The 26,851-nt window shown below is 44.0% G+C and overlaps 1 protein-coding gene across 2 annotated transcripts in view; it reads right to left on the reverse strand.

Moving 5' to 3' along the window:
• The window catches only part of abca12 (ATP-binding cassette, sub-family A (ABC1), member 12), a 94,591-nt gene that overhangs the window by 9,736 nt on the left and 58,004 nt on the right, over positions 1 to 26,851 (reverse strand). For both annotated transcript variants that reach the window (XM_052493568.1, XM_052493569.1), the window contains exons 51-76: positions 26,154 to 26,268; positions 25,765 to 25,940; positions 25,501 to 25,654; positions 25,241 to 25,310; positions 24,840 to 24,974; positions 24,386 to 24,553; positions 23,972 to 24,155; positions 23,563 to 23,781; positions 23,114 to 23,310; positions 22,398 to 22,555; positions 21,930 to 22,166; positions 21,651 to 21,795; positions 21,025 to 21,271; positions 15,237 to 15,326; positions 13,374 to 13,467; positions 13,117 to 13,244; positions 12,519 to 12,606; positions 11,601 to 11,709; positions 10,216 to 10,270; positions 7,401 to 7,578; positions 6,941 to 7,056; positions 4,276 to 4,435; positions 3,718 to 3,971; positions 3,080 to 3,284; positions 2,770 to 2,879; positions 1,066 to 1,216 (exon numbers count right to left, since the gene is read on the reverse strand). In XM_052493568.1, coding sequence (XP_052349528.1) covers positions 1,066 to 1,216; positions 2,770 to 2,879; positions 3,080 to 3,284; positions 3,718 to 3,971; positions 4,276 to 4,435; positions 6,941 to 7,056; positions 7,401 to 7,578; positions 10,216 to 10,270; positions 11,601 to 11,709; positions 12,519 to 12,606; positions 13,117 to 13,244; positions 13,374 to 13,467; positions 15,237 to 15,326; positions 21,025 to 21,271; positions 21,651 to 21,795; positions 21,930 to 22,166; positions 22,398 to 22,555; positions 23,114 to 23,310; positions 23,563 to 23,781; positions 23,972 to 24,155; positions 24,386 to 24,553; positions 24,840 to 24,974; positions 25,241 to 25,310; positions 25,501 to 25,654; positions 25,765 to 25,940; positions 26,154 to 26,268 — 3,943 coding nt within the window. The remainder of the gene's footprint in view (positions 1 to 1,065; positions 1,217 to 2,769; positions 2,880 to 3,079; positions 3,285 to 3,717; positions 3,972 to 4,275; positions 4,436 to 6,940; positions 7,057 to 7,400; positions 7,579 to 10,215; positions 10,271 to 11,600; positions 11,710 to 12,518; positions 12,607 to 13,116; positions 13,245 to 13,373; positions 13,468 to 15,236; positions 15,327 to 21,024; positions 21,272 to 21,650; positions 21,796 to 21,929; positions 22,167 to 22,397; positions 22,556 to 23,113; positions 23,311 to 23,562; positions 23,782 to 23,971; positions 24,156 to 24,385; positions 24,554 to 24,839; positions 24,975 to 25,240; positions 25,311 to 25,500; positions 25,655 to 25,764; positions 25,941 to 26,153; positions 26,269 to 26,851) is intronic.

Consider the following 26,851-nt stretch of genomic DNA (forward strand, 5'->3'; position numbering starts at 1 on the left):
AGCTTTCTGCCTTTGTAAGCAGATCTGGGTCATCATGTATATGTATTATTCTCTGTAAATATGATTCAGTTTCTTTGAAAATGCTTTGAATGTGCTCACATGTGACTTGTAGCCTCTTGTGACATGTCAGATAGAAAAAAAATAATCTAAAATCTCATTATCTTTGACTGTTCTCCGTGCAGACTTCATCAGTATTGCAGCGAGAGGGAAAACATCAGAAACACTCACTCTCCATAATAATCCTTGGAGAATGAATGCACAGATTGATTACCTTTCTGAGTGATGAATTAAGTGGAGCAGTGCCTGCGGTGAACTGTCAAACATGATCCTCTCATCATAGCATGATCTCTCTGCTAGGAAGAAAAATCCATCTGGATCCATTGATACATCCACTACAGTCTGCCTTAATTGGAAAACAGAGGTAACCAAGCTCAGCTCTGTCTAAACTACATTCAACTTTATACCAGCCCGGTGTACTGTATCTTTAAGGGTTCTTCACTAGGTTTCTCGGTCTTACTCATAGTGAGTGTGCCAGCATTTAGTACTACAATAGCTAGTGATGGAACTTTTATCCTTTCTGATTCTAAAGTCGATCTGTTGATGTTGTTCTCTGTGTTTTGATGGACAGCAAAGGACAAAAGGAGTACAGTGTCAAGCTAGATGTCAATCTTAACTTTTTTTATTTTGTCATTCTGTTATGTTGATGTTCTCCATGCTTTGATGAGAGCAAATTAGGAAGGAGTACCTCAGTACCTAGCTAGATTTCAATATTTTATTTTCAGATTCTGAAGTTCTTCTGTTGATGTTGCTCTCCGTGCTTTGATGTAAAGCAAAGAAGAAAGGAGTACAGTACCAAGCTAGATATGGATCTTTTATTTTCAGATTTTAACGTTGTTCTGCAATGGTTCTCTGTGCTTTGGTGAAAGATAAGTGTATTGTTGTGGGTGTAAGGGAGGGCCATATCTCAATGGGGAGAAACACAGTTAACCAGATCCTAGGTGACATAATCCACCCTCTACATGGTCACAAAGAAAACAGTCCTCTATGGACTGTGGGAGGTCTTACCCGGTCTATCTCGCTCTTGGAGATGCCTCGGATGCGGGCATAGAAGTACATGTGCTCCTCCCCTGTCAGCAGGTCATCCAGAGCGTCCACTTGGGGACAGTAGCCGATGTTGATGCCCTCGTTACGGCAGTCAATGATGTCAACCATCCTCCTGAAAGCACGTACGCAGATAGAGATTTAAAGAGTGTAAGAGGTTAAAAGGTTCCTATGCTCTCAGGATATGGTTCTGAATAATACAGGCAGGCGACATGAAAAAAGTATACTTCACTTTTTAAAAAATTATCTCACAAGAGCATAATTGCAGGGGATAATCAAATGGATCATGTGCTCAAATCCATTAATGAATGGATATTTGTAAAATACAGTGCATTCAGGAAAGTATTCAGTAGCGATTACAGCCTTGTGTCTTCTTGGGTATGATGCGACAAGCTTGGCACACCTGTATTAGGGAAGTTTCTCCAATTCTTCTCTGCAGATCCTCTCAAGCTCTGTCAGGTTAGATGGGGCACATCGCTGCACAGCTATTTCCAGGTCTCTCTAGAGATGTTCATTCAGGTTCAAGTCCGGGCTCTGGCTGGGCCACTCAAGGACATTCAGAGACTTGTCCCGAAGCCACTCCTGCGCTGTCTTGGCTGTGTGCTTAGGGTCATTGTCCTGTTGGAAGGTGAAACTTCACCTCAGTATGAGGTCCTGAGCGCTCTGGAGCAGGTTTTCATCAAGGATCTCTCTGTACTTTTCTCCGTTAATTTTTCCTTCGATCCTGACTAGTCTTCCAGTCCCTGCCTCTGAAAAACATCCCCACAGCATGAAGCTGCCACTACCATGCTTCACCATTGGGATGGTGCCAGGTTTCCTCCATATGTGACACTTGGTATTCAGGCCAAGTAGTTCCATCTTGGTTTCATCAGACCAGATCATCTTTTTTCTCATGGTCTGAGAGTCCTTTAGGTGCCCTTTGGCAAACTCCAAAAGGGCTGTCATATGCCTTTTATTGAGGAGTATCTTCCGTCTGGCCACTCTACCGTAAAGGCCTGATTGGTGGAGTGCTTTAGAGATGGTTGTCCTTCTGGAAGGATCTTCCATCGCCACAGAGGAACTCTGGAGCTCTGTCAGAGTGACCATAGGGTTCTTGGTCACCTCCCTGACCAAGGCCCTTCTCCCCCAATTGCTCAGTTTGGCCGGCGGCCAGGTCAAGGAAGAGTCTTGGTGGTTCCAAACTTCTTCCATTTAACAGTGATGGGGCCACTGTGTTCTTGGGGACCTTCAATGCTGCAGAAATGCTTTGGTACCCTTCCTCAGATCTGTGCCTCGACACAATCCTATCTCGGAGCTCTACGGACAACTGCTTTGACCTCATGGCTTGGTTTTTGCTCTGACATGCACTGTCAACTGTGGAACTTTATATAAACAAGTATGTGCCTTTCCAAATCATGTCCAACCAATTGAATTTACCACAGGTAGACTCCAGTCAAGTTGTAGAACCATCTCAAGGATGCCAGACCCACTGGCTCCAGGTCATCTATAAGTCTATGCTAGGTTTTTGCTTTGTCATTATAGGGTATTGTGTGTAGGTTGGTGAGTAAAAACAATTATTTCATACATTTTAGAATAAGGCTGTAACGTAACAAAATGTGGCAAGAGTGAAACGTTCTGAATACTTTCTGAGTGCACTGTATTGTGACACATATTACACCATAGCCTTACCCATCCCAGTCCTTGATCTGTGCTGTCCCTTCAGTAGGGCTGATGTCTCCAGTCAGCATCTTAAAAGTGGTGGTCTTCCCTGCACCATTCACCCCCAGTAGACCAAAGCACTGCACAGCACAACCACACAACCACACTCATGTCAAGGACCAAAACAGCCGCTGTACCAAACTCAGAACGAGACTTAATTTAGACTCATCTTCAAAGACTTAACTTAAGACTTGGACTTGCCTAAAGTGACCTATTGGAAAATCTTATAAACTTTGTAAAGTATGTGATTGCTGCAGAATCAGATGAAGCCTGAGGTTACCTCCCCAGCAGGAATGCCCACAGACAGCCTCTTGACGGCCTGGACCTTCTTGGCCAGGTGATGGTAAACCTTGGTCAGCTGGTTGACCTGCAGCAGGTCAGTAACAGCCGCTCCGCTGGTCACACGTTGGCACTCTGCCACAACATCCTCATCCTCGTCCTGGCTACCTGTCTGAGGCACTGCCTTCTTGGGGAAGATCAAGTTCCTATGGAGGAGAGGGATGGAGGGATGAGGAAGGGATAAATACATATTTTTGTATTGTCACATACAACGGATAGGTGCAATTAAATGTTTTACAGGGTCAGCCATAATAGTACCGTGCCCCTGGAGCAAATTAGGGTTAAGTGGCTTGCTCGAAGAGGGAGAAAGAATGTGAGAAAAGATGCATATGAGGGTAACAGTAACAGAAGAACTCAGCAACATATGGGGACCAGGAATTTACGCTTTTCCACAATTGACCCTCTAGCCTGATAATGACTCATATGTTCGTTGCCATGCCATAGGAGTTGGTAAGACAGCAAAAACAGATCTGGGACCATTTTAATTGAGCCCTACATGTCCACCATGCCTCCCACATCCATATATCATCATTGCCCATTCCAATATGCTATAGTTCTCTATCACCACAGCAGACTCACCTGACTTTACGTATGAGCCACTTGTTGAGCAGCAGACGCAGGGTGAAGCCAATTAAGCCTTGGAGGAAGAGGGAGACGAACATCCAGCCCAGCATGTCCATGGCGAAGGGGTTCTTATAGGCGTCCACTCCATATACACTGAGGATCTGAACCTGCATATCAACCCTGGCCAGCTCCATCAGGCCGTTCCCAAAACTAAACTGGGGGAAGATCAGGAACACATAGGACAGGATGCTGTACACCTCGTGTATCCTCTGTGGAGAGAGAGAAAGAGAAGGAGAAATAGATAGGGAGAGAGAGAGAAGGGGTGCTCAGTCCATGGGATGTCAACTAGGTAAACAAAGAACGAGTTAAATTATTTAACAATATTGACAGGAAGTTCAAAACCCCTCCAATGCTTTATCAAACCTAAAGAGTAATGGACTCAGAAACCCCTTCGATATAAAAAGGCAATCAGAACAAACGCCTGAACTACATATCTTGTCAGGAAAACATCTTTTCAACATGGCTCCAGTTATAAAATGTCTCCTTCAGTCATCTCTACATTGTGCTGCTCACTTCATCATTCTCATTGAGCTGTCCCAGGAAGAAGACGACGGAGGTGGAGATGATGGTGTTGGTGCTGATGAAGAGGTTGATGCACACATAGCTGATGAAGGCCATCTCTGCATCCTTAAAGACCCCTGACAGCAGGTACATCCACGGGAATGTGGCAAACCTGAAAACCAGATGACAACATGACACTTGTCAGTCTTTACATTATAACATGTTGTTTAATGTTCAATGCATGAGACATTCAGTCTCTCTAATGACAGACTGTTAAACAGCAAGCTAGCACATGTGATATTTGGTTCTGGGTTATGATATGATTACAACTTTCAGCCTTTCACTTTCAACTAATCTCTCGTGAAAGACTCTGTGGAGGTGGTGCTTGATGTGAAGGCAGGGATTTTTACCAGAACATGTGGGTGGTTCTGTAGTGGGGAGCAGCTGAATCTGATGTTTCCACTAGCTCAGACTTCAACTCTTTTGCCCCCACAACTAGATGGAATGGAGCTAGCGCACGTACATTTTTATTTTCTGGGTTCTGAGATTCACTTGCAACTGATGATGAATGCATGATTTGCTTAATCTCATTGTAATTGACTCGGTGGAATGACTATATGAAACAAGAGACCAAGCCAGAGAACTTTGAAAAATAAAGAAAAAAATCAAAGAAACTTTAACTCCATTTTCAAGGAGAGTAAACACTTAAACCACAAAAGCTAAAAGAGAAGAAGATAAATGAGTTCCTTTATATATTCCCCCATGGTGAGGCCCTATCCTCTCTCTTACTCTAAATGATCTGCCTTTTTCTTTTGATTGGGGTGCCTGGGTCAAGGGAGAGTGTGTGCAGAGGGAAGTGAGTGGAAGAGAGGAGAGGGGGAGAGAGAAATAGAGGGGGGAGTGAGTGAGAGAGATGAGAGGGTGGAGGAGGAGGCTGTGGGGCAGTCAGACTGACTAAATAGGAGAGACCATCTGCTCCAAGCCAAGCTGCCACACAGAAGCAGAGAAACCAGTCCAGAGTATGGACAGTGGGGAGAACAAGTATTTGATACACTGCCGATTTTGCAGGTTTTCCTACTTACAAAGCATGTAGAGGTCTGTAATTTTTATCATAGGTACACTTCAACTGTGAGAGATGAAATCTAAAACAAAAATCCAGAAAATCACATTGTATGATTTTTAAGTAATTAATTTGCATGACATAAGTATTTGATAAATCAGAAAAGCAGAACTTAATATTTGGTACAGAAACCGTTGTTTGCAATTACAGATACCATACGTTTCCTGTAGTTCTTGAACAGGTTTGCACACACTGCAGCAGGGATTTTGGCCCACTCCTCCATACAGACCTTCTCCAGATCCTTCACGTTTCGGGGCTGTCGCTGGGAAATACGGACTTTCAGCTCCCACTAAAGATTTTCTATTGGTTGGGATGGTGTTCTTGGGGTTGTACTCATCCTTCTTCCTCCAAACACGGTGAGTGGAGTTTAGACCAAAAAGCTCTATTTTTGTCTCATCAGACCACATGACCTTCTCCCATTCCTCCTCATTGACCAGGTCCTGCCGTGTAGTTCTGGGTTGATCCCTCACCTTCCTCCTCTTGATGCCCCACGAGGTGAGATCTTGCATGGAGCCCCAGACCGAGGGTGATTGACCGTCATCTTGAGCTTCTTCCATTTTCTAATAATTGCGCCACAAGTTGTTGCCTTCTCACCAAGCTGCTTGCCTATTGTCCTGTAGCCCATCCCAGCCTTGTGCAGGTCTACAATTTTAACCCTGATGTCCTTACACAGCTCTATGGTCTTGGCCATTGTGGAGAGGTTGGAGTCTGTTTTATTGAGTGTGTGGACAGGTGTCTTTTATACAGGTAATGAGTTTAAACAGGTGCAGTTAATACAGGTAATGAGTGGAGAACAGGAGGGCTTCTTAAAGAAAAACTAACAGGTCTGTGAGAGCCGGAATTCTTACTGGTTGGTAGGTGATCAAATACTTATGTCATGCAATAAAATGCAAATGAATTACTTAAATATCATACAATGTGATTTTCTGGATTACTGGATTACAGACCTCTACATGCTTTGTAAGTAGGAAAACCTGCAAAATCGGCAGTGTATCAAATACTTGTTCTCCCCACTGTATAAGCAGACAGACCGGCAGACAGACAGGCTGCTGTGAAAGAGGAATCACACTGAAGTAGGCTCTGAATTGATGGAATTCTGCTTCACATTCTACCTTGCGTGAAATAGACTGGGGTCTTAAGAAGACATGTTCAGTAGCAAGCAGCCACCCATCACTTAGTGACAAGAAATGGTTTCATCCTTTGATGAAACCTCCCCACCTGCTTTAGTTGATAGTACTGGGGAGCTACTGTGTATATGGTACTCAAGGAAAGGAAGGTGTGATCTTCCAGCAACTGAGATCCTTCATCTCTGACATGGATAAGGGAACCTGTACTGTGTGTGCAGTCACTATGGTGATACCCATTCACCCAAAGTGTGTGCGTGTGTGTCTGCATGTGTTTGTCCGTCTATCTGTGTGTGTGTGTGTGTGTGTGTGTGTGTGTGTGTGTGTGTGTGTGTGTGTGTGTGTGTGTGTGTGTGTGTGTGTGTGTGTGTGTGTGTGTGTGTGTGTGTGTGTGTGTGTGTGTGTGTGTGTGTGTGTGTACGTGTGTACTTACCCAAACATGACCAGCAGCAGACTCACAGCAGCAAGGTTCTGCCTGTCAGTAAAGGCTGGGAGCTGAAAGGCTGCCATCATGGCAATTGAGAGAGCGACTGGGACCATGTATAAGGCCTGGAGAAACAGGAACGCTTAACACACCGTAGTACACTGGTCGCTTAAATACATCACATACATCAAACTGTAGAATCACTGGCAACTGCCTCTTTCAATAGTGGAAATCAATCAAGTTCATACCAGTCATATTCATTTAACAGCTAAACATCATATTCTTGTAGTCTACAATCCCAAAACAAATAAAGAAAAGGTGTGGGCCGTAATGCCGTCATTGACTGTATGAAGGAAGTGCAGGATGAGCAACATTAAGAATCTCCTGGCTAGCATTTTTGGACAATGCAGCAATGCTAGTGGAAATATATTGTATCAGTTAACCGTGCATGGTGTTGACATAGTCCTACCATGTCGTAGAAGAAGTTGATAGCCCAGTAGAAGGGTTCTCCTATCCCAGAGATGTGCTGCAGTGTCTTGGAGCCGCTGTGGTGTTCCTGGACCTCGTAGATCGCGAAGCTAGCAGTCATAATGGAGTAGCCAGTCAGGGCACACATAGCCACCAGGATATGGACCAGACCTTGCACTCTGGGGAGATGGAGAGAGGGGGAGAGGGAGAGAAAGAGAGAAAGAGAAGAGAAAAAGAGAGAGAGAGGTCACTAAGCTGGGGGATCACACAGCCAAGTGTCCTTTTATAGCCAGAAGAGGATGGAGAACTGCTGATGTAAAAAGGGCTTTATAAATGCATTTGATTGATTGATTGATCACCAGAGCCAAGTGTCATATGTTAATTAGTCCTCATATGAACTGTCCTGTGCTTATTTTACAGGCCTGAAAACATTGTTAGTAGGTTTCCATGCCAGCTGAGCCAGTAATTCATTTGAAGGGTTCATTGGAGAAACTCACAACAAACAAGATTTCATTAATAATAAATGGGTCTCTCGTGAAGAGAGATGTTCCAACTCCAGCAGTGACAAGATAATAGCCACAAAGAAGGAATGACTGTTTTACCAACACCACCTGCCAGAGCTCTCCTACAATTTATGAGTCGAACCAGCTGCTTCCTGCTATTGAGACGTCTATGTGATAAAGATATTTTAAGAGGCATTGTTGAGAAGCGTCATGGTTGTCAGATTCATAGCAACTGGCTGGAGCTCTTTAAGATATTACCTACTGTGTCGTTGTCTTTGATGCCTCCCCATTCAAATTCACTCAGCTAGATTCATGCCTCCCCTTTAATTCTTTTGTTTTTGATCGAGCTACCCTACATGATTGGTGTTCTGCCTCCCTCTTCATTTCATTTTGGCTAGGCTGCAGGAGGCAGGAGGACCACAGACAGAGGACCATGGACAAAGAGAATATGTTGGACGAGGATAGCTGGAAAATGAAAGACAATCACTGGCAGAGGAACAAAGAGACAGGCTGTAGTGTGTCCTGTAACCAGAAGCAAAGACAGTCTTATTATCAGTATGACCAACAGGCCATCCCGAACCCCACTAAGGCAGATGCATGAACACCATAGTCAGGACGAGACATCATTTGGGGTCATCTTAAACACGAGTTAGGCCAAAAATGATATTAGACACCACAAATTTTAGCTAGTGATTTTTGATTTGTCATCTGAAGGAAAAGTTCAGATTTAAGTTAAAAGAAATACAGCAGTTGAGACTCAACTCAACAGATCTTTGATACTAATGAATGTCTTAAGGGAAACCCTTGATCAAAGCAGTGACCTTCTCCCTCAGAACAAAATGACAGGCTTTGGGCTAAAGTTGGACCAGTGTGTGTGTGTGTGTGTGTGTGTGTGTGTGTGTGTGTGTGTGTGTGTGTGTGTGTGTGTGTGTGTGTGTGTGTGTGTGTGTGTGTGTGTGTGTGTGTGTGTGTTTAGTCGGGGGGACTGCCACACTGTATAGCCTAGTCAATTAGGTCAATTAGTTACTGTAGACAACAAATATCAGCTATTGATTGTGATTTTTCATCTGATGGAAGAGCAAACGTTAAGAGGTCAAAAAACCTCAAGAGATCTTTGATAATGATGATGAAAGTATTGGGGAACATCTGTCTGAAAGCAGGGTTCTGTCCTCTGCTCTGTCAAGTCCTCTTAGTCTGAAAAAAACAGAGCTACCCCAGGTTGTGGGTGGGAGAATACTGTCGCGATGCATAGCCAACGACTGAGAAGAGCAATCCCAGGTCCCTAAAATAGCCTGCAGTCAGTGTTAAAAACAGCCACGGTCGGAGAAGTGGGAAGCTCTGTGAATTAATCAAACTCTGCACCACCCTAAATAGTAAATACACATAGTCCCAAATTGCACCCTATTCCATACAAAGTGCAATATTTTTGACCAGAGCCCTATGGACCCTTTTCAAAAGTATTGTACTATATAGGGAATAGGGTGCCATTTTGCACACATACACATTATATTGGGCCTGCTGACTGTCCCTGATCAATAATGCCAGCTCAGGAAAAATCCATTCATCAAATCAGATATGGGTAAATACAGCAAGTCAGATTACATTAGGACTTTAATTTAAATGTCAGGGTTAGTCTCCATATAATCCTTGTTATCTCAGTCTAGCACTAGACTGGTTTCCTTTTGGAGATATCAACACAGTGTCACGCCCTGACCTGAGTATTCTTTGTTTTCTTTATTGTTTTGGTTAGGTCAGGGTGTGACATGGTTGATGTAGGTGTGTTTGTACTGTCTATGGGTTTTGTAGGTTTAAGGGGTTGTTTACCATCTAGGTGTTTTATATGTCTATGGTTGCCTAGATTGGTCCTCAATTAGAGGCAGGTGTTTATCGTTGTCTCTGATTGGGAAACATATTTAAGCAGCCATCTTCTTGGGGTATTTCGTGGGTTATTGTCTATGTCTAGTTGCCTGTGTCTGCACATTTGTAGTATAGTGTCACGTTTGTTTAGTGTCCGTCTTCATTAAAATATATCATGTATTCAATTCACGCTGCGCCTTGGTCTTCTCACTACGACGACCGTGACACACAGGTTAATGATAGTAATAAACATTGAAGTATATTTAGGTATGTCAGGCAGACACTGGATCATCAGGCTCGCCAACCAAAAAAATTTAAACAATCTCACGAGGACCAATGAAAGGCATGGTAACTCCATTTAGCGAAAAGCAGCATACTTTGTAGAGTGAACCAAGAGCCAGAAAGAGAGAGAAAGAGAGAGAAGAAGACAAGAGAGTGTGTGTACTGTGTCCTTACATGGCATCTTCTTCTTGTACTTCACCAGGATAGGGATGACTGGACACAGAGATGGCTGTATAGACACAAAAACAGACAATCAATTTAGCCACATTCATAAGATAAAACCATGTCACTGCACAGATATACTGAACCAAGGATAAAACAAATGAGTCAGCCAGAGTAGCGCTAGACACAATCCCTAGATTTCTCCTCCCTCTCATCCCTCTCCTTCCTCCTCCTTCCTCTCCTCCCTCTTCCTTCCTCCTCTCCTCCCTCTCCTTCCTCCTCCTTGGCCTGTGTGAGTCTACAGATTACATTTGAATGATTGCATTCCTTCCTCCCCTCCTCCTCTACCCTCCCCTCGGCTCGCTTATTGACTGGGCAGACAGTATATTTTCAGGTGGTGCTGAAATAGGGTTGAAACGCCAGTCTGCCTGCCTCAGTCCCTGAGTACACCTCTCAACACTCCCTGATTGGTATTCAGCCTGCATAGTGATTGTAGACTGAGGAGAACACACTACTGCCCCCTGGCTCTAAACAATGGAACTGACCTTTCTATGACCCAACTGTGAACACTTTCGTGCATGGATTTAACAATGGCGGAAACCCTTCATTCAACGTTTACACAATCCACAATTTTAAATCTATGGCAGTAAGTGTGCAAATGCATACTTCTGGAAAAGGGTGCCAAATTGAGCCTTTCAGCCTATAGAATCCAAAAGGGGTCTCTCTGAAAACTATTTTCAGAGGGTGTGTGTGTGTTTTATTATTATAATTTGTATTTTTTATTTCATCTTTATATAACTAGGCAAGTCAGTTAAGAACAAATTCTTATTTACAATGACGGCCTACACCGACCAAACCGGAACGATGCTGGGCCAATTGAGCGCCGCCCTATGGGACTCTCAATCACAGCCGGTTGTGATACAGCCTGGATGTGTGTGTGTGTGTGTGTGTGTGTGTGTGTGTGTGTGTGTGTGTGTGTGTGTGTGTGTGTGTGTGTGTGTGTGTGTGTGTGTGTGTGTGTGTGTGTGTGTGTGTGTGTGTGTGTGTGTGTGTGTGTGTGTGTGTGTGTGCCTAAATCCCTTTCAGCAGATTAGCTCGGTTTTAGAACTTGGCTCTGATACATACAATTGGATTTGAAAGTGAAAGTGATTCCAGGTAGTGTGGCTGAACATTGTGAACCGCCTGAGAAGCTCGCTTCAACACACCAAGTTTTTAATACTGTTTATCAAATTACAATTGTTATGCTATCCCTAGAGCTGGTGCATCACAATTATTCAAGGTGCATTTCCAAGCTCTGATTTGATGAATTAGCGGCGCGTGAAACAGGCTCCTGGTGTCTTTAGAGATAAAGCTGCTGTTGTTTTCTTTCACAAAAATAGGCTTCTTGCGCTGCTCACCATAATTCTGTGGGTCCTTGCCGGCTGGAAGGTTGGTACGTAGGATGAAGTTGTTGAGGCTGTTTAGGTATGCAGGCATGGTATGGTGACCCTCAGGGTTGTACCAGACCTAGAAGACAAGAAAACACACACACATGCGCACATGCACACACACACACACACACACACACACACACACACACACACACACACACACACACACACACACACACACACACACACACACACACACACACACACACACACACACACACACACACACACACACACACACACACAAAAGTTCAAGTTCAAGTAAAACTTAAAGTTTGAAGACACACATTCATGAATATCTCGGGATTGCAGCACATGCTTCTCAACATTTCTACTTCTAATTCTCTTATCTCTAATAATACACTTATCTTGAGAAGGTGTCTAAGTCTAAATCGCTAGCATCATTATCCCTCAGGGGCCATTTCAGATTCAGACAAACCATAATTGATGCGAGTAGCTGCGATTAACAATGTTAACGACGACATTGATGGTGTAATAATCCCGTTCCATCTTGGTACAGTGCTTAGTGCTTCTGTATCATAACGGCTCCAATTAGGAAATCATGGCTAATTTAACCACTATACATCACAACAAGATAGCCTGGTCCTAGATCTGTATGTGCTGTATAGCCAACTGCTACAGTTATTATCAAGCCAAGCAAGACAGCACAAACAGATCTGGGAACAGGCAACCAACAAGAGATATACTAGGACAGAAGAGCAGTTAAGAGGGTTGTTTTCTTGGTGGGGTAAGGACAGGGTTTATATTCTGTACATAACAGCAGGAGACTGATATAGGTACAGAAGGGTAGTTACACTATAGTAACCCATAAACATATATATTCATACATATTCAGTGTTTATATATATATATATATAGAGTTACCTTGGAGAGGGTTCGGTTTGCGGGCACCTCCAAGAGGTCCATCTGGAGACTAGTTGGGAGTGGCTCCCCGAAATCAAAGCCACCATATCTATGATGATTTGTTCATATATATATAATCGATTATTATTTACATATTGTACATGTTTGCACACACACATACATGGCAGAGCTACACCACGCGTTTAGATACATGCACCATTTAGTAAAGCCAGATAATAAAGAATATGGAAAGAGGACAGTGGGGGGAGAGAGAAATCATAGCCTCCGTACCTATGATGAATTGTTCATATAGGTATCGGTTATTCATTAGAAATAAGTCATTACCCAATGTTACTGTCTTTTTAACTCCATGATCAAGGCATGAGACTCATTCCTGAATGAGACCAATAAAGTGAACTGAGCAGAACTGAGCTAGAAGAAGATGCATAGTTCAGGATATCACAGCTCCATTCATTTACTATCCAGCCAGTGATCCTTTACATTTCATGTAATTGAAAACAGTTTTTTCCTATGATTTGTTATGATAGAGAGAGAGGGATATACACCATAGAAACAGACACATTAGTGTATGCAGGTTGCATTGAAACATACTGCTTACCTGTTCCTGATGTAGTTGTTGGCTGTAGCCAGGAGATAGTTTTCAACCGTGATGCCAGTCAGGTTATAGACGATCTGGGAGGAGGGGTTCATCTTATGGGGAGGCTGGTATTGGTTATACTGACACACCTGGTTGGAGGAGCAGAAAGGAGAGTAGAGTGGGTGTAGGATACACACACGCAGGCTGGCAGACACACACACACACACAGAACATCTGCTGATTTTTACTGGTATGTCCTTTAATGAACTCTAACCCACCTGTTGATATTTGTTGCATTTGCAGGACTCAAACGGCACTGAACTGTTTCCTCTCGTTTCCCAGCTGGCAGACTTGGTGCTTCTGGTGCAGACCCTTCAAAAAGACAAAAGACATTCACAAGGTAAACCACAGGCCCGTTTTAAATGGTAAGATGCCTACAATGCATACATGTACTGATTCACGATGACACTAGCTAACCCACTCCATTTACACTTGTACATACACTCACACACATGCATAAACACCACCACAGTAACACACCAATACCAGTGTTCAATTCATATGGACAGTAAATCAGCATTTATTCTCGAGGTATAAACAGGCATGACATCACAGAGTGGTGGAGAGATATAATCAGTAGTCAGGAAGTGCCATGGCACTCAGCACTCTCCAGTGATTGTCCACAGGGCATCTCTATCTCTCTCTCTCACACACACACACACACACACACACACACACACACACACACACACACACACACACACACACACACACACACACACACACACACACACACACACACACACACACACACACACACCCTGCTGCCTAGCTGCAAGTCTAGCTAAATGTCTTCTTTTTTTTGGCCGACAATTTTATAGTGCCTCTGAGGTCTGGTTCATGAGTGCCAACATTGATTTGAGTGCCTGCGAGGGGAAATCTATCCTATAAACACAGAGTGTTTATGGAATACCAATGATTCCTCAAACACACACACGTTCAGACACACACGCACCCACACATCAGTGGAGGCTCCCCAGAGGAAGAAGGGGACGACCACCCTCCTCAGTGAATTTCATAATCTTTTAAAAAACATTTAAAAAGTTTTCATTTTTAGATGAAACTATACTAAATATAATCACGTCACCAAATAATTGATTAAAACACACTGTTTTGCAATGAAGGTCTACAGTAGCCTCACAGCACTCTGTAGGGTAGCACCGTGGTGTAGCCAGAGGACAGCTAGCTTTCATTCTCCTCTAGGTTCATTGACTTCAGTACAAAACCTTGGAGGCTCATGGTTCTCACCCCTTTCCATAGACGTACACAGTAATTATGACCATTTCCAGTGGAGGTCCTCCAACCTATCAGAGCTCTTGCAGCATGAACTGACATGTTGTCCATCCAATCAAAGAGACTCGGAGAATGACTCTCGTACTGAAAGCTTAAGCTACAGCTAGCTAGCTGGACTAATGATTACAACCTATATCAACTAGATGCAGGCAAGAGTGTGCAAGGCAGTATTGAATGTCTGTCCATGTGTCACTGTCTGTCACCTCAAATTTTTATCTCGACTTGTGTACACCTACGTTGTAAACTTTCATTCATTGGCTAGGTTGTAGCAACCTCATGATGAGTATAGGGGTAATTAGAGTATCACGTAGCAGCCTAAACCTATCGATGTTATATTGAGCTGGGTGAATGGAATATGAATGACAGTCATCCAATATGCTGTAATAGAAATAAGGCCATGCTCATGAAAAAAGAAAAACCTCCTCCCTCATCTTAAACGGCACTGACCCCCACTAACCCACACACTCGAGCATGTCCAAATACACGCACACATTCATACACACAGACGGCAAAGCAGAACTGCTCCAGGCGTTTAGAGACATGCACCATGTAGTAATGCTGAAGAGTACAGAGTATGGCGAGAGGATAGTGGGGAGCGGGAGAAGTGGAACAAAGACAGATACTAAAAGGGAATAGATTGACAATGGCATATGAAGGAAAATAGGGTAAGAAGAGAATTCGGAAGTGCTAGATATAGACAAAGTAAGAGTGGCGGAGAGAAAGTATCCAGACAAGTAAGAGATCTATCTTCAACACAGTGATTATGTAGAAGTTGGTCAGGTACATACGGTTTATCAGGGCTGTTCAGACACCCATTATCAATCCCAGGGAATGACATCATAGAGTTGACCAGGTTGCTGGAGTTTGGATTCTGGTTGCTGTTGACGACATAAAAACAAAAAGTTTCAGGACAAACTTATAACAGAACGCAACATTATGTCTCGTCTAATACTTTCTTGTTAGCCTGGTCCCAGATCTGTTTGTGCTGTCTAGTTTGCCAAGTCCTATGATCATTGTCATTCCATGTTTTTGAAATTTGGCATGTCACTGACCATGACAGTTGGTTATACAGCACAAACAGATCTGGGACCAGGCTCTACTTTCAAGGGATTTTGAGCAAATCCTTCAGTACAGTATTAGTAAATGATCCAATTAGGACAGTGGTTTGGAAGGTAATATGAGCCCAACATCAAAAAAGGCTAATTCAATCTCATTTAACCATCAACCAAGGACAGAGGGCACACAGTGTTTGATGTGTTTCTACCTCAGCGTATCCTCTCCTTTCTATCTCTCTCCATCTCTCCTCTCCTCTCTACCTTCCCTCAGATCAAAGAACTGCTCTTCACAATCAAGACTTCGTCACTTCGACTCTCTCCTTCCTTCTCTCTATACTTTCATCTCACACCTCAGATCACATCATCATAATAATCTCTCTCTCAACATCCCACTCCCTCTATCTCTAAATCTCACTCGCTCTCTCTACCTCTCACTGCCTCCCCCCTCTACCATTTATCTGAGTCACCCTTCAAGAAACGTCTACTCTCTTACCCAAAAAAACTAACTTACAACTTGAAAATGAGAAAGATGGCACAGCAATAGACAAACAGTGACAGGACGGGACTGATCTGGGACTGTACAGTGCATTCTGAAAGTTTTCAGACCCCTTCACTTGTTCCACATTTTGTTACATTACATACCTTTTCTAAAAATGAACTTATTTTTTATTCTCTCATCAATTTATAAACAATAACCCATAATGACAAAGCAAAAAAACTTTTATTTTTTATTTTTTTTGCACATTTAAAATTAAAATAAAAACTGAAATATTACATTTACAGAAGTATTCAGATCCTTTACTCAGTACTTTGTTGGAGATGCAGTGAATACAGCCTCGAGTCTTTTTGGGCATAACGCTACACGCTAAGCACACCTGTATTTGGGGAGTTTGTCCCATTCTTCTCGGCAGATCCTCTCAAGCACTGTCAGGTTGGATGGGGAGCGTCATTGCACAGCTATTTTGTGAAAGATGGTGCTTGAAGAGGATGGCTGACATTTTACATGCTCCTGACCAATTGTGCTATTTCTTAATATTTTTTCGCATTGTTTGAAACGTATTTTTAACCTTATTTTGTACATAATGTTGCTGCTACCGTCACTTATGACCGAAAATAACTTCTGGATATCAGAACAACGATTACTCACCACAAACTGGAAGAAGCTTTTCCCTTAAAGAGTCCGATAAGAAGGATATACTGCTCTCCTGGGAACAAGCCCAAATCCCAGTCATTTGCATGAAGAAAATATGGAGGAAATGTCACGACTTCTGTCGATGTTGGTCCCTCTCCCAGTTCGGGCGGTGTTCAGCGGTCGACGTCACCGTTCTTCTAGCCATCGCCGCTCCACCTTTCATTTTTCCGTTTGTTTTGTCTTGTTTTCCACACACCTGGTTAGTATCTCCTCATGATTACTATGTGTATTTAGCCCTCTGTTCCCTCCATGTCTGTGTGGGGTATTGTTTATTGTCTAGGTTGGCACGCTTCCGGCTGGGTTGCGTCGGGTTTTATTTGTACCTGTGATTTGTGGCAGCCGGTACTTTGTACTTGGTTGTTGTACTTTGTGCTGCCTCACTTGTTCTTTTGGCATTTGTTTCTGTTACGCGGTTGCGTTCTGTTCTTACTATTGCCTCAGTAAAGTGCTTCTTTGTTCACTCATCTCTGCTCTCCTGCGCCTCACTTCCATGCACCAGCTACACCCATTGCATGACAGGAAAAGAGGACACAGATTGGGCTTCTGAGAATCAACCGGCAAGCGAGTAAACTCCCACTGCCTTCCGTTCTACTTGCTAACATGCAATCATTGGAAAATGAAATTGATGACCTACAATTACGATTATCTTACCAACAGGACATTAAGAACTGCAATATCTTATGTTTCATGAGTCGTGGCTGAATGACGACATGGATAATATTGAGCTGCCGAGATTTTCCATGCACTGGCAGAACAGAGATGCTAAGTCTGGTAAGACAAGGGGTGGGGGTGTGTGTCTTTTTGTCAATAACAGCTAATATTAAAGAAGTCTCAATGTATTGCTCGCCTGAGGTACCTTATGATCAGCTGGAGACCACACTATCTACCAAGAGAGTTCTCATCCATATTATTCGTAGCCATCTATTTACCACCACAGACCGATGCTGGCAATAAGACTGCACTCAACCAACTCTATAAGGCCCTAAGCAAATAAGAAAATGCTCATCCAGAAGCGGCGCTCCTAGTGGCCAGGGAATTTAATGCAGTCAAACTTAAATCCGTTTCAACAAGTTTTTACCAGCATGTCACATGTGCAACCAGGGGGGGAAAAAATCCTAGACCACCTTTACTCCACACACAGAGATGCAGAAAAAGCTCTCCCTGCCCTCCATTTGGCAAATCTGACCATAATTCTATCCTCCTGATTCCTGCTGACAGGCAAATACTCAAGCTGGAAGTACCAGTGACTCGCTCAATACGGAAGTGGTCAGATGACGGGGATGCTAATCTACAGGACTGTTTTGCTAGCACAGACTGGAATATGTTCCGGGATTCATCCAATGGCATTGAGGAGTATACCACCTCAGTCACCGGCTTCATCAATAAGTGCATTGATGATGTCGTCCCCACAGTGACTGTTCATACATAAACCAACCAGAAACCATGAATTACAGGCAACATCCTCATTGAGTTAAAGGGTCCGGACGCTTATAAGAAATACCGCTATGCCCTCAGACGAAACATCAAACAAGCAAAGGGTCAATACAGGATTAAGATTGAATCCTACTACAAATCCGACGAGCTCTAATGCTCGGATGTGGCAGGGGTTGAAAACTATTACAGACTACAAAGGGAAACCCAGACGCGAGCTGCCCAGTGACACGAGCCTACCAGAAGAGCTAAATGCCTTTTATGCTCGCTTTCGAGGAAAGCAACAATGAAGCATGCACGAGAGCACCAGCTGTATTGGATGACTGTGTGATAACGCTCTTGGTAGCCGATGTGATCAAGACTTTTAAATAAGTCAACATTCACAAAGCCGCGGGGCCAGATGGATTACCAGGACGTGTACTCAAAGCATGCATGGACCAACTGGCAAGTGTCTTCACTGACATTTTCAACCTCTCTCTGACTGAGTCTGTAATACCTACTTTTTAAGCAGACTACCATGGTCGTGGTGCCCAACAAAGCAAAGGTAACCTGTCTAAATGATTACCGCCCCGTAGCACTCATGTCGGTAGCCATTAAGTGCTTTGAAAGGCTGGTCATGGCTCACATCAACAGCATCCTCCCGAATTCCCTAGACCCACTCCAATCTCAATCACACTCCACCCTGCCCTTTCCACCGACTGGTATGGCAACTGCTCGGCATCTGACCGCAAGGCACTACAGAGGGTAGTGCCCAAGGCCCAGTACATCACTGGGGCCAAGCTTCCTGCCATCCAGGACCTATATAGTAAGCAGTGTCAGAGGAAAGCCCATAAAATTGTCAGAGACTCCAGCTACCCTAGTCATAGACTGTTTTCTCTGCTACCGCACAGCAAGTGGTACTGGAGCACTAAGTCTAGAACCAAAAGGCTTCTTAACAGCTTCTACCTCCAGGCCATAAGACTGTTGAATAATTAATCAAATGGCCACCAGACGATTTACATTGACCCCCCCATCTGTTTTGTACACTGCTGCTACTCACTGTTTATTATCTATGCATAGTCACTTCACCACTACCTACATGTACAAATGACCTCAACTAACCTGTACCCCAACACATTGACTCGGTACCGGTACTCTTCTTGAACTGCACAGTTGGCTAAGAGCTTGTAAGTAAGCATTTCACGGTAAGGTCAAGACTTGTGACAAATAAATGTGCATGTGACAAATAAAGTTTGATTTTATTTTCAGGCCTCTCCAGAGATGTTAGATCGGGATCAAGTCCAGGCTCTGGCTGGGCCACTCAAGGACATTCAAATCAAATATTTTTTTGTCACATGCGCTGGATACAATATGTGTAGACTTTACCGTAAAATGCTTACTTACAAGCCCTTAACCAACAATGCATTTCAAGAAATAGAGTTAATAAAATATTTACTAAATAAACTAAAGTTTTTTTAAAATCTATCAAAAGGTAATACAAGAAATGTACATAACAATCAAATCAAATTTTAACGAGGCTATATACAGGGGGTGCCGGTGCTGAGTCAATGTGCGGGGGTACAGGTTTGTCGAGGTAATTTGTAAAGTGACTATGCATAGATGATAAACAGCGAGAAGCAGCAGTGTAAAAACAAAGACTTGACCCGAAAAAAATGTATGTAATCAATTTTCAAATAAGGCTGTAACGTAATAAAATGTGGAAAAGTGAAGGGGTCTGAATGCTTTCCGAATGCACTGTATATCAGATGTCTCAAAGAGTGCTGATCTAGGATCAGGTTCACCCAGTTCATTATGATGTCGCCAGTTTACTAGCCACCACCGATCCCTTTTTCCTTTTCTGGTTGTTTTGTCTGTGTTCCTTTTCACACCTGGTTTCATTTGCGTTTATTTCTGTGTGTATATAGGGCACCTGTTGCCTTGCCTGCCTTAGTTTAAGCTTGTGTGTATTTGCGCTCGATTATCTTTGATGTTTATTGTTTTCACTATTACCCACGTGTAGTTAAGTTTCGGAACTGAGTTTGTTCCTCCGTGAGTTTTCACAAGTTTCTGTATTGTTTTCACTATTTAGGCACGTGTATGTAAGTGACTGAACTGTGGTTGTTCCTCCATGAGTTTTCACGAGTTTCTGTATTGTTTTCACTATTTAGGCACGTGTATGTAAGTGTCTGAACTGTGGTTGTTCCTCCGTGAGTTGGCACGATGGATTTTCGTCTGTGCCATTTTTGAATTGGTGGACTATATATACATTAAACATGCTTCTCAGAAATCCCTGCTCTCCTGCGCCTGACTCCTACACCTCTCACCGAGACACACCTTATCACACTATAACCTTAATCAGCACTTGATACATACTGCCCCTGATCTCCCATAATGCAGCAGTGCAGTGTGTCCTGTACCTGACCTGAAGAAGGAGGTCCCGAGGTGGTAGAGGGTGAGTGTGTGTGTGTAAGTAAGTAATATGTGTCTATCAGTGTCTCTGACCTGAAGAAGGAGGTCCGAGGTGGTAGAGGGTGAGTGTGTGTGTGTAAGTAAGTAATATGTGTCTATCAGTGTCTCTGACCTGAAGAAGGAGGTCCGAGGTGGTAGAGGGTGAGTGTGTGTGTGTAAGTAAGTAATATGTGTCTATCAGTGTCTCTGACCTGAAGAAGGAGGTCCGAGGTGGTAGAGGGTGAGTGTGTGTGTGTGTAAGTAAGTAATATGTGTCTATCAGTGTCTCTGACCTGAAGAAGGAGTACTGTGGTAGAGGGTGAGTGTGTGTGTGTGTGTGTGTGTGTGTGTAAGTAAGTAATATGTGTCTATCAGTGTCTCTGACCTGAAGAAGGAGTACTGTGGTCCGAGGTGGTAGAGGGTGAGTGTGTGTGTGTAAGTAAGTAATATGTGTCTATCAGTGTCTCTGACCTGAAGAAGGAGTACTGTGGTCCGAGGTGGTAGAGGGCAGGTGACAGCTCCATCTCTGGGAAGTGTTGCAGGTCGCTCTTGATGGAACCCAGACCCATGGCCAGGATGATGAACACGACAGGTAGAACCACCTGGGAGAAGAGACCCTTCCAGTCCCGTCTGGAGTGGTGAACCCTCTTCATCAACATAGCAGTCACCTGCTGCCAGGTCAGGGCCAGGCCGTGCACCGTAGACGAGCCCGTCAGACCTACAGGACAACAAGGGTTGGTGTTATTATTAGTAGAATTAGCATCTGTACCTAGGCTTACAGTAGTAAGAGGCCGGTGTGATACTATTACCAGACCAGACTAGGGCCCAACGGGAAAGAGGCATCTAAAATAGCCCAGAGGACAGGAAGAAATTGACAGAGTTTGTGGAGGCCTGCTATGCCATTAGGCACAATAACGTCTAAGTAAATATGTTTTATTCCTAGGACCAGGACTTTTTCCTGACTTTTATTTTTCATTAACTGAAAGGGAATAACTGGCCTGTATCAAGGACCCAGAGTCCTTCCTCCTGGTAAGGTACCAGCTAGCTGGTCAGTCTAGTCTAGGACGTCAAACAGCAGTGAAGTGGACGTGACTCACTGGCTTTGTCTCCGAAGATGGAGTTGTTCTGGAGGTCCTCTGGTAAGCTGTCTCTAGAGGCAGACAGGTCTGGCATGGATTCAGACACAGAATATGGCTTATCTTCTGCAGGCTCTGTATCATCTTGGGTCAGCTGGAGGAACACCTGCACAGACCACAAAAAAACATAAACATGTCAATGGGTGTGAACTGTAATTGCATGTCATGTACATTATCTGAGTGTGTCTATCTCTGTATATGGAGTACACTGTATATGCATGAGTGCTGGTGTACTCTAACCTCCTCCAAGGTAGTGTCCGAGATGCCGTAGCAGCCCAGCTGTAGAAGGTCCAGGTTAGAGTCCAGGCTGGAGAGCAGGGAGCGGTAGGCCTCAGCATTGGAGGAGCTGAACGGGGGAAGTGAGTAGACCAGGTCTCCCATCTCAGCCTCCTTCAGACGAGCATCTGGCATGTAGGACTGGATGAACGTCTTGACCTCGACACCGTCAAACCTGGCCTGGGAGTCTGGGGCCTGGACCTAACAAGAGACCAGGGTGAGGAAGAAGAGGAGTGCTCATACAGTATGGCCTACATCAGGCCATTTTATTTACTATGTTTATTATGTTATTTATTTGACAGGGACAATACACATCAATTAACATTTCTACACATTTTTTATCTGTAGTCCCTGTGTTAGTTTTAAAACTTGATATAAGCATGTACAGTAGATGTCTTTTTTTGAATGTCTTATAATAAGGCTCATAAGTACCTTCTTGGTGAGTGTGAGGTTGTATCCCTGGGCCAGCTTATCTTTGAGGTAGAAGGGGGACCCGCAGCACTTGAGGCCTCCTCTCTCCAGGAAGGCTATACGGTCGCTCAACACCTCTGCCTCGTCCAGGTGATGGGTAGACAGGATGATGGTACGGTCTGAGAGAAGGTAAAGAGAGAGACACAAGGAAACACACACACAGGCACACACAGGCAAGGATGCAGGGACGCACACACACACACACACCCGAACATACAGATGAATGCATGCACACACACACAACAGGAAAAGAAAAGTACAAAGGAACACCAACATACAGATAGAGATACCCCACACGCAGAGACAAACAACACAGAGACAAAAAGTATGAGCAATCCCATTCTGAACCTTTTCAGTTTTCCCTTCCCTCCCTGAGCAGCAACTGTCAGTCACATCGACTGAGACAAACCCAACCAAGTAGCAGGGATGTCTGTGTGTGTGTGTGTGTTAAATAGCAGATTCCACACCCACATGACGGATACCGGTCCCTCTGCTCCCCCACTACGGATGCTGTGGGATCTATTTTTCTCCACAGCTACACACACACACACACACACACACAATACACACTATACTGCTATGTGCACTTGGAGAAAATCTATTTCTGCTTCATTAACTGTAGAGAGAGAGAGAGAGAGAGAAGGTGGGGGGGGGAGCATTTGGGCTGTGGGACTCACCCTTCTTGTGCTTGATGACAACGTCCCAGATGGCGCGTCGGGAGCAGGGGTCGACCCCGGTGGTGGGCTCGTCTAGGACCACCAGACGAGAGCCCCCGATAAAGGCGATGGAGATGGACAGTTTCCTCTTCATTCCTCCAGACAGTGTCCCCACTCTCTTGTGTCGGTGGGCATACATGCCAGTCTCCTCCAGGATTCTGGGAAAGACAGTAGAAGGAAAAGACGTGTTACTGTATGTGGGAAACGTCAATTTGACTCAGAGCGTTTCAGTCATATTTAGTCACTACAATCTAAAAACAAATCTATGTGCTAAAGCAGTTCATCTTACATGGTTAATATCATGTAATTTAGAGATTTCTGGTGCGGATATGGATGTGATCTTGGTTCAGATTGTACTTTAGGTTGACTTGCTGTTAGACACAACAGCAGTGCGGTAAGTGACTACTCACTTGCGGACTTGCGCCTTCAGGTCATTCTGTGACCAGTGTGGTGCCTTGATCTGTCCGTATAGTAGCAGGTGCTCCTTGGTGGTCAGATGGTCAAAGTGGACATCATACTGCATGCACACACCCAGCTCCTGGCGAACGTCATCAATGTTAGTCTCCATGTCCTTCCCATACACCTCAATGGTACCAGAAGAGGGGGCGAACAAACCGGTGAGCAGAGACCTGGAAACAGAGACAATAATACATCACATAAACTCATGTTTTTCAATAGAGAAGACATTGTGAAAAAGCAATGAATAAATATATTCAGCAGGCCTAAATCCCTAACCCCAATGACATATTACAATGTGCCTAATAGATTATATCTGATTAAAGAGAAGTAGAGAACAGATAGATCATTGTCAGAACTCACATGGTTGTGGTCTTGCCAGCTCCGTTGTGTCCCAGCAGTGCAGTGACTTGTCCCTCGTAGAATTTGACATTGAGGTTCTCTATGGCTGCTCTGTCCCCATAGGTCTTAGTCAGTCCATGGAGAGCCACGCCCACAGGAAGACCTGAGATCTCCTCTTGCATATGAGAGGGGAAGCCACCCTCAACTGAGAGAGAGAGAGAGAGAGAGAGAGAGAGAGAGAGAGAGAGAGAGAGAGAGAGAGAGAGAGAGAGAGAGAGAGAGAGAGAGAGAGAGAGAGAGAGAGAGAGAGAGAGAGAGAGAGAGAGAGAGAGAGAGAGAGAGAGAGATCAAAACATATTACGACACAGTCACATCTCTTGATCTGTTAGCTGCAGCAAGCTGCTTTAGGAAGGCTGTTGTGTTGCAGTACTGTACCTTTGCTGTCCTTCTCATTGGGAAAGGCAGAGAGGTTATTCTTCATGATGTTGGAGAAGAGCAGTCCCCTGTTGACATTCTCAGGGCCCTTGCTGCAGCGGCAGAAGAGACCAGTCCAGAATGAGGGCATCACAGGGAAGTACCAGGGTTTTGCAATGCCATACTTTCCTGATGGGCACAAAGTATATGATCAATAGAGAAAAAGCCATACATCATTTGCCATAGGGTTGGGGTCAATTCCATTTCAATGCAGTCAATTTAGGAAGTGAACTGACATGCCATGCAATTCCTCATTGCAGTGAGTTACATTGGCAATTGGAATTTCATTTCACTTCCTGAATTGACTGAATGGAAATGGAGCTGAGCCCAACTGTTGAACAGTATTTGACTCTGTCTCCAGTCTAGTCTGGCTTGCTGTGTGTTTTTATTACTTGACGCTGTGTTGTGTGATTACCTGGGAAGACTATGCGAATGTAGGCTCCAATGATGAAGTAGCAAACTGAGTCGATGAGGAGAAGCCAACATAGCCAGCCGAAGGATGACGTGTCACCGGCCATGGGTGAGATATATTGGTTGCTCCACTGGATCCCTAGAGGAAGTAGAAAGTAGGAACATAAAAAGGTTTCAGTTAATTTGTTAAATTGCACTCTCTCCTCGTGGCTAGTATAGAGGCTGCTTTCTCCTCATGAGTTTGTTTTTTTAAGCAACTTTGATGGCTTTGTGACACACACACACACACACACCACACATTTCCGAGCGTACGCATGCACACACGTACACACACAGACACACACGCAGACACATGCCGAGCACGCACACACACACACAGACAGCCATCTTCCCAGCATGTCGTACCTTCTCCCTGGCTCTCATAGCGAGTGATGTATTGACTGGCATAGCTGAAACAGGTGGGGGCAAACAAACTCTGAGGGAAACAAGAGGCAGGGATAAGGCATAACACAGGGACATGAATCAAATAAATGTCTGTAACAACCCCTCTATCTCTCTCTGTTACTCTTCCTTCTCTTCTCTGTTTCTAGATTGTGATCTGTCTCTCTATCTCTCTTTTCTCCCTCTCCCTCAGCCCCTTCCCTCTCTTCCTCCCTCCCCCTCACCAGGGCGCTCTTGGTGGAGATCGATAGCGAACTCTCCAGTGACATCACTATGATGAATGGGAAGAAGCTGATGACGTAGATGAGGGCGCCGCTCAACCCAGCGATGTTTGTCTTGTCAAAGAATGAGCTCACCAGGAAACTGATGGCCAGGATGCTGTAGAATATAAGAGAGGAGAAGAGAATATTATGTCGCATTTCACACCCATTCACATACAGACATACACACACACACCCAGGTTACCCTGCCACCCTGAGGTAGCCTACCTGAGTCCGTAGTCACTGAGGTAGAGGAAGAGCAGGAAGCCATCACTGTGGGGCAGGACGTGCCCAGCCTTCAGGATGATGGTGAGGGTGATTATGGTGATGATAAGGAAGCATGCACTCTCTATGAACCAGGCGAAGAAGTGACTGATGGGATTGACCCCCATCATCTTCATGTACTGTGGAGGTCAAAAGGGAGGGGTTAGGAAATCAAACAATCAGAACGCATGACTCAAATACAGTATTTAGAATTTAATGAATGAATAGAATAATTAATTAATACATTTTAATGTCTTACCACCCTTGTGATTTGCAAAATATGTGTTTGTTTGAAAGAGACATCTACAGGAAATGACATAATTGCCAGGGGAGATGGTTGGCGGCTACTATACCTCATGAAGTCTGAGCTCTCTCTCATGAACCAGCTTCTTCACAAAGTTGGCGATGAACAGAACCCAGGCAATCATCAAGACCAGAGGGAATGCAAATGCAATGCTGTTCAGGTACCTTAGGAAGAGACATAACAGCTGTCAATCATTCAATCAATCAATCAATCAATCAATGTCACAGCCTAGCTACCAGCACTGGGACTGAGAAAGAAAAACAACATTTGCACTCACTTGCTAAAATATGGATTGCAGTCATGCATACACACAATCACTCTCAGATGAACACATCGTGATGAGCATGTATATAACACACACACAAACAAAAACAGTTCCCTAGAAAAAACAATAACAACGACAATGTCCTAACCTCATGTAATTCACTCAAAGCTTTTTTCCATAATCAGAGAGGGTATACCCTGATACATGGACCTTGTCAATGTTTATAATAATACAAGTAATATTTCAAAGTGATCGTATCGGGAATAATGTGTTGTTCCCTAATAAATCAATGCACCAGAGCTGCAGGGATCACCATGTCTGCGTCCCAAATGGCACCCTATTTTCTTTATAGCACATTATTTTTTAACCAGGGCCCATAGGCCCATTGAGTCAAAAATAGTGCACTATATAGGGAATAGGGTGCCATTTGGGGCACAACTTATATCTCACACATGAATGGGAGGCAGCCAGGCAGGGAGAGC

This window comes from Oncorhynchus keta, chromosome 34 (genome assembly GCF_023373465.1).
Source record: "Oncorhynchus keta strain PuntledgeMale-10-30-2019 chromosome 34, Oket_V2, whole genome shotgun sequence".
Classification (NCBI taxonomy): domain Eukaryota; kingdom Metazoa; phylum Chordata; class Actinopteri; order Salmoniformes; family Salmonidae; genus Oncorhynchus; species Oncorhynchus keta.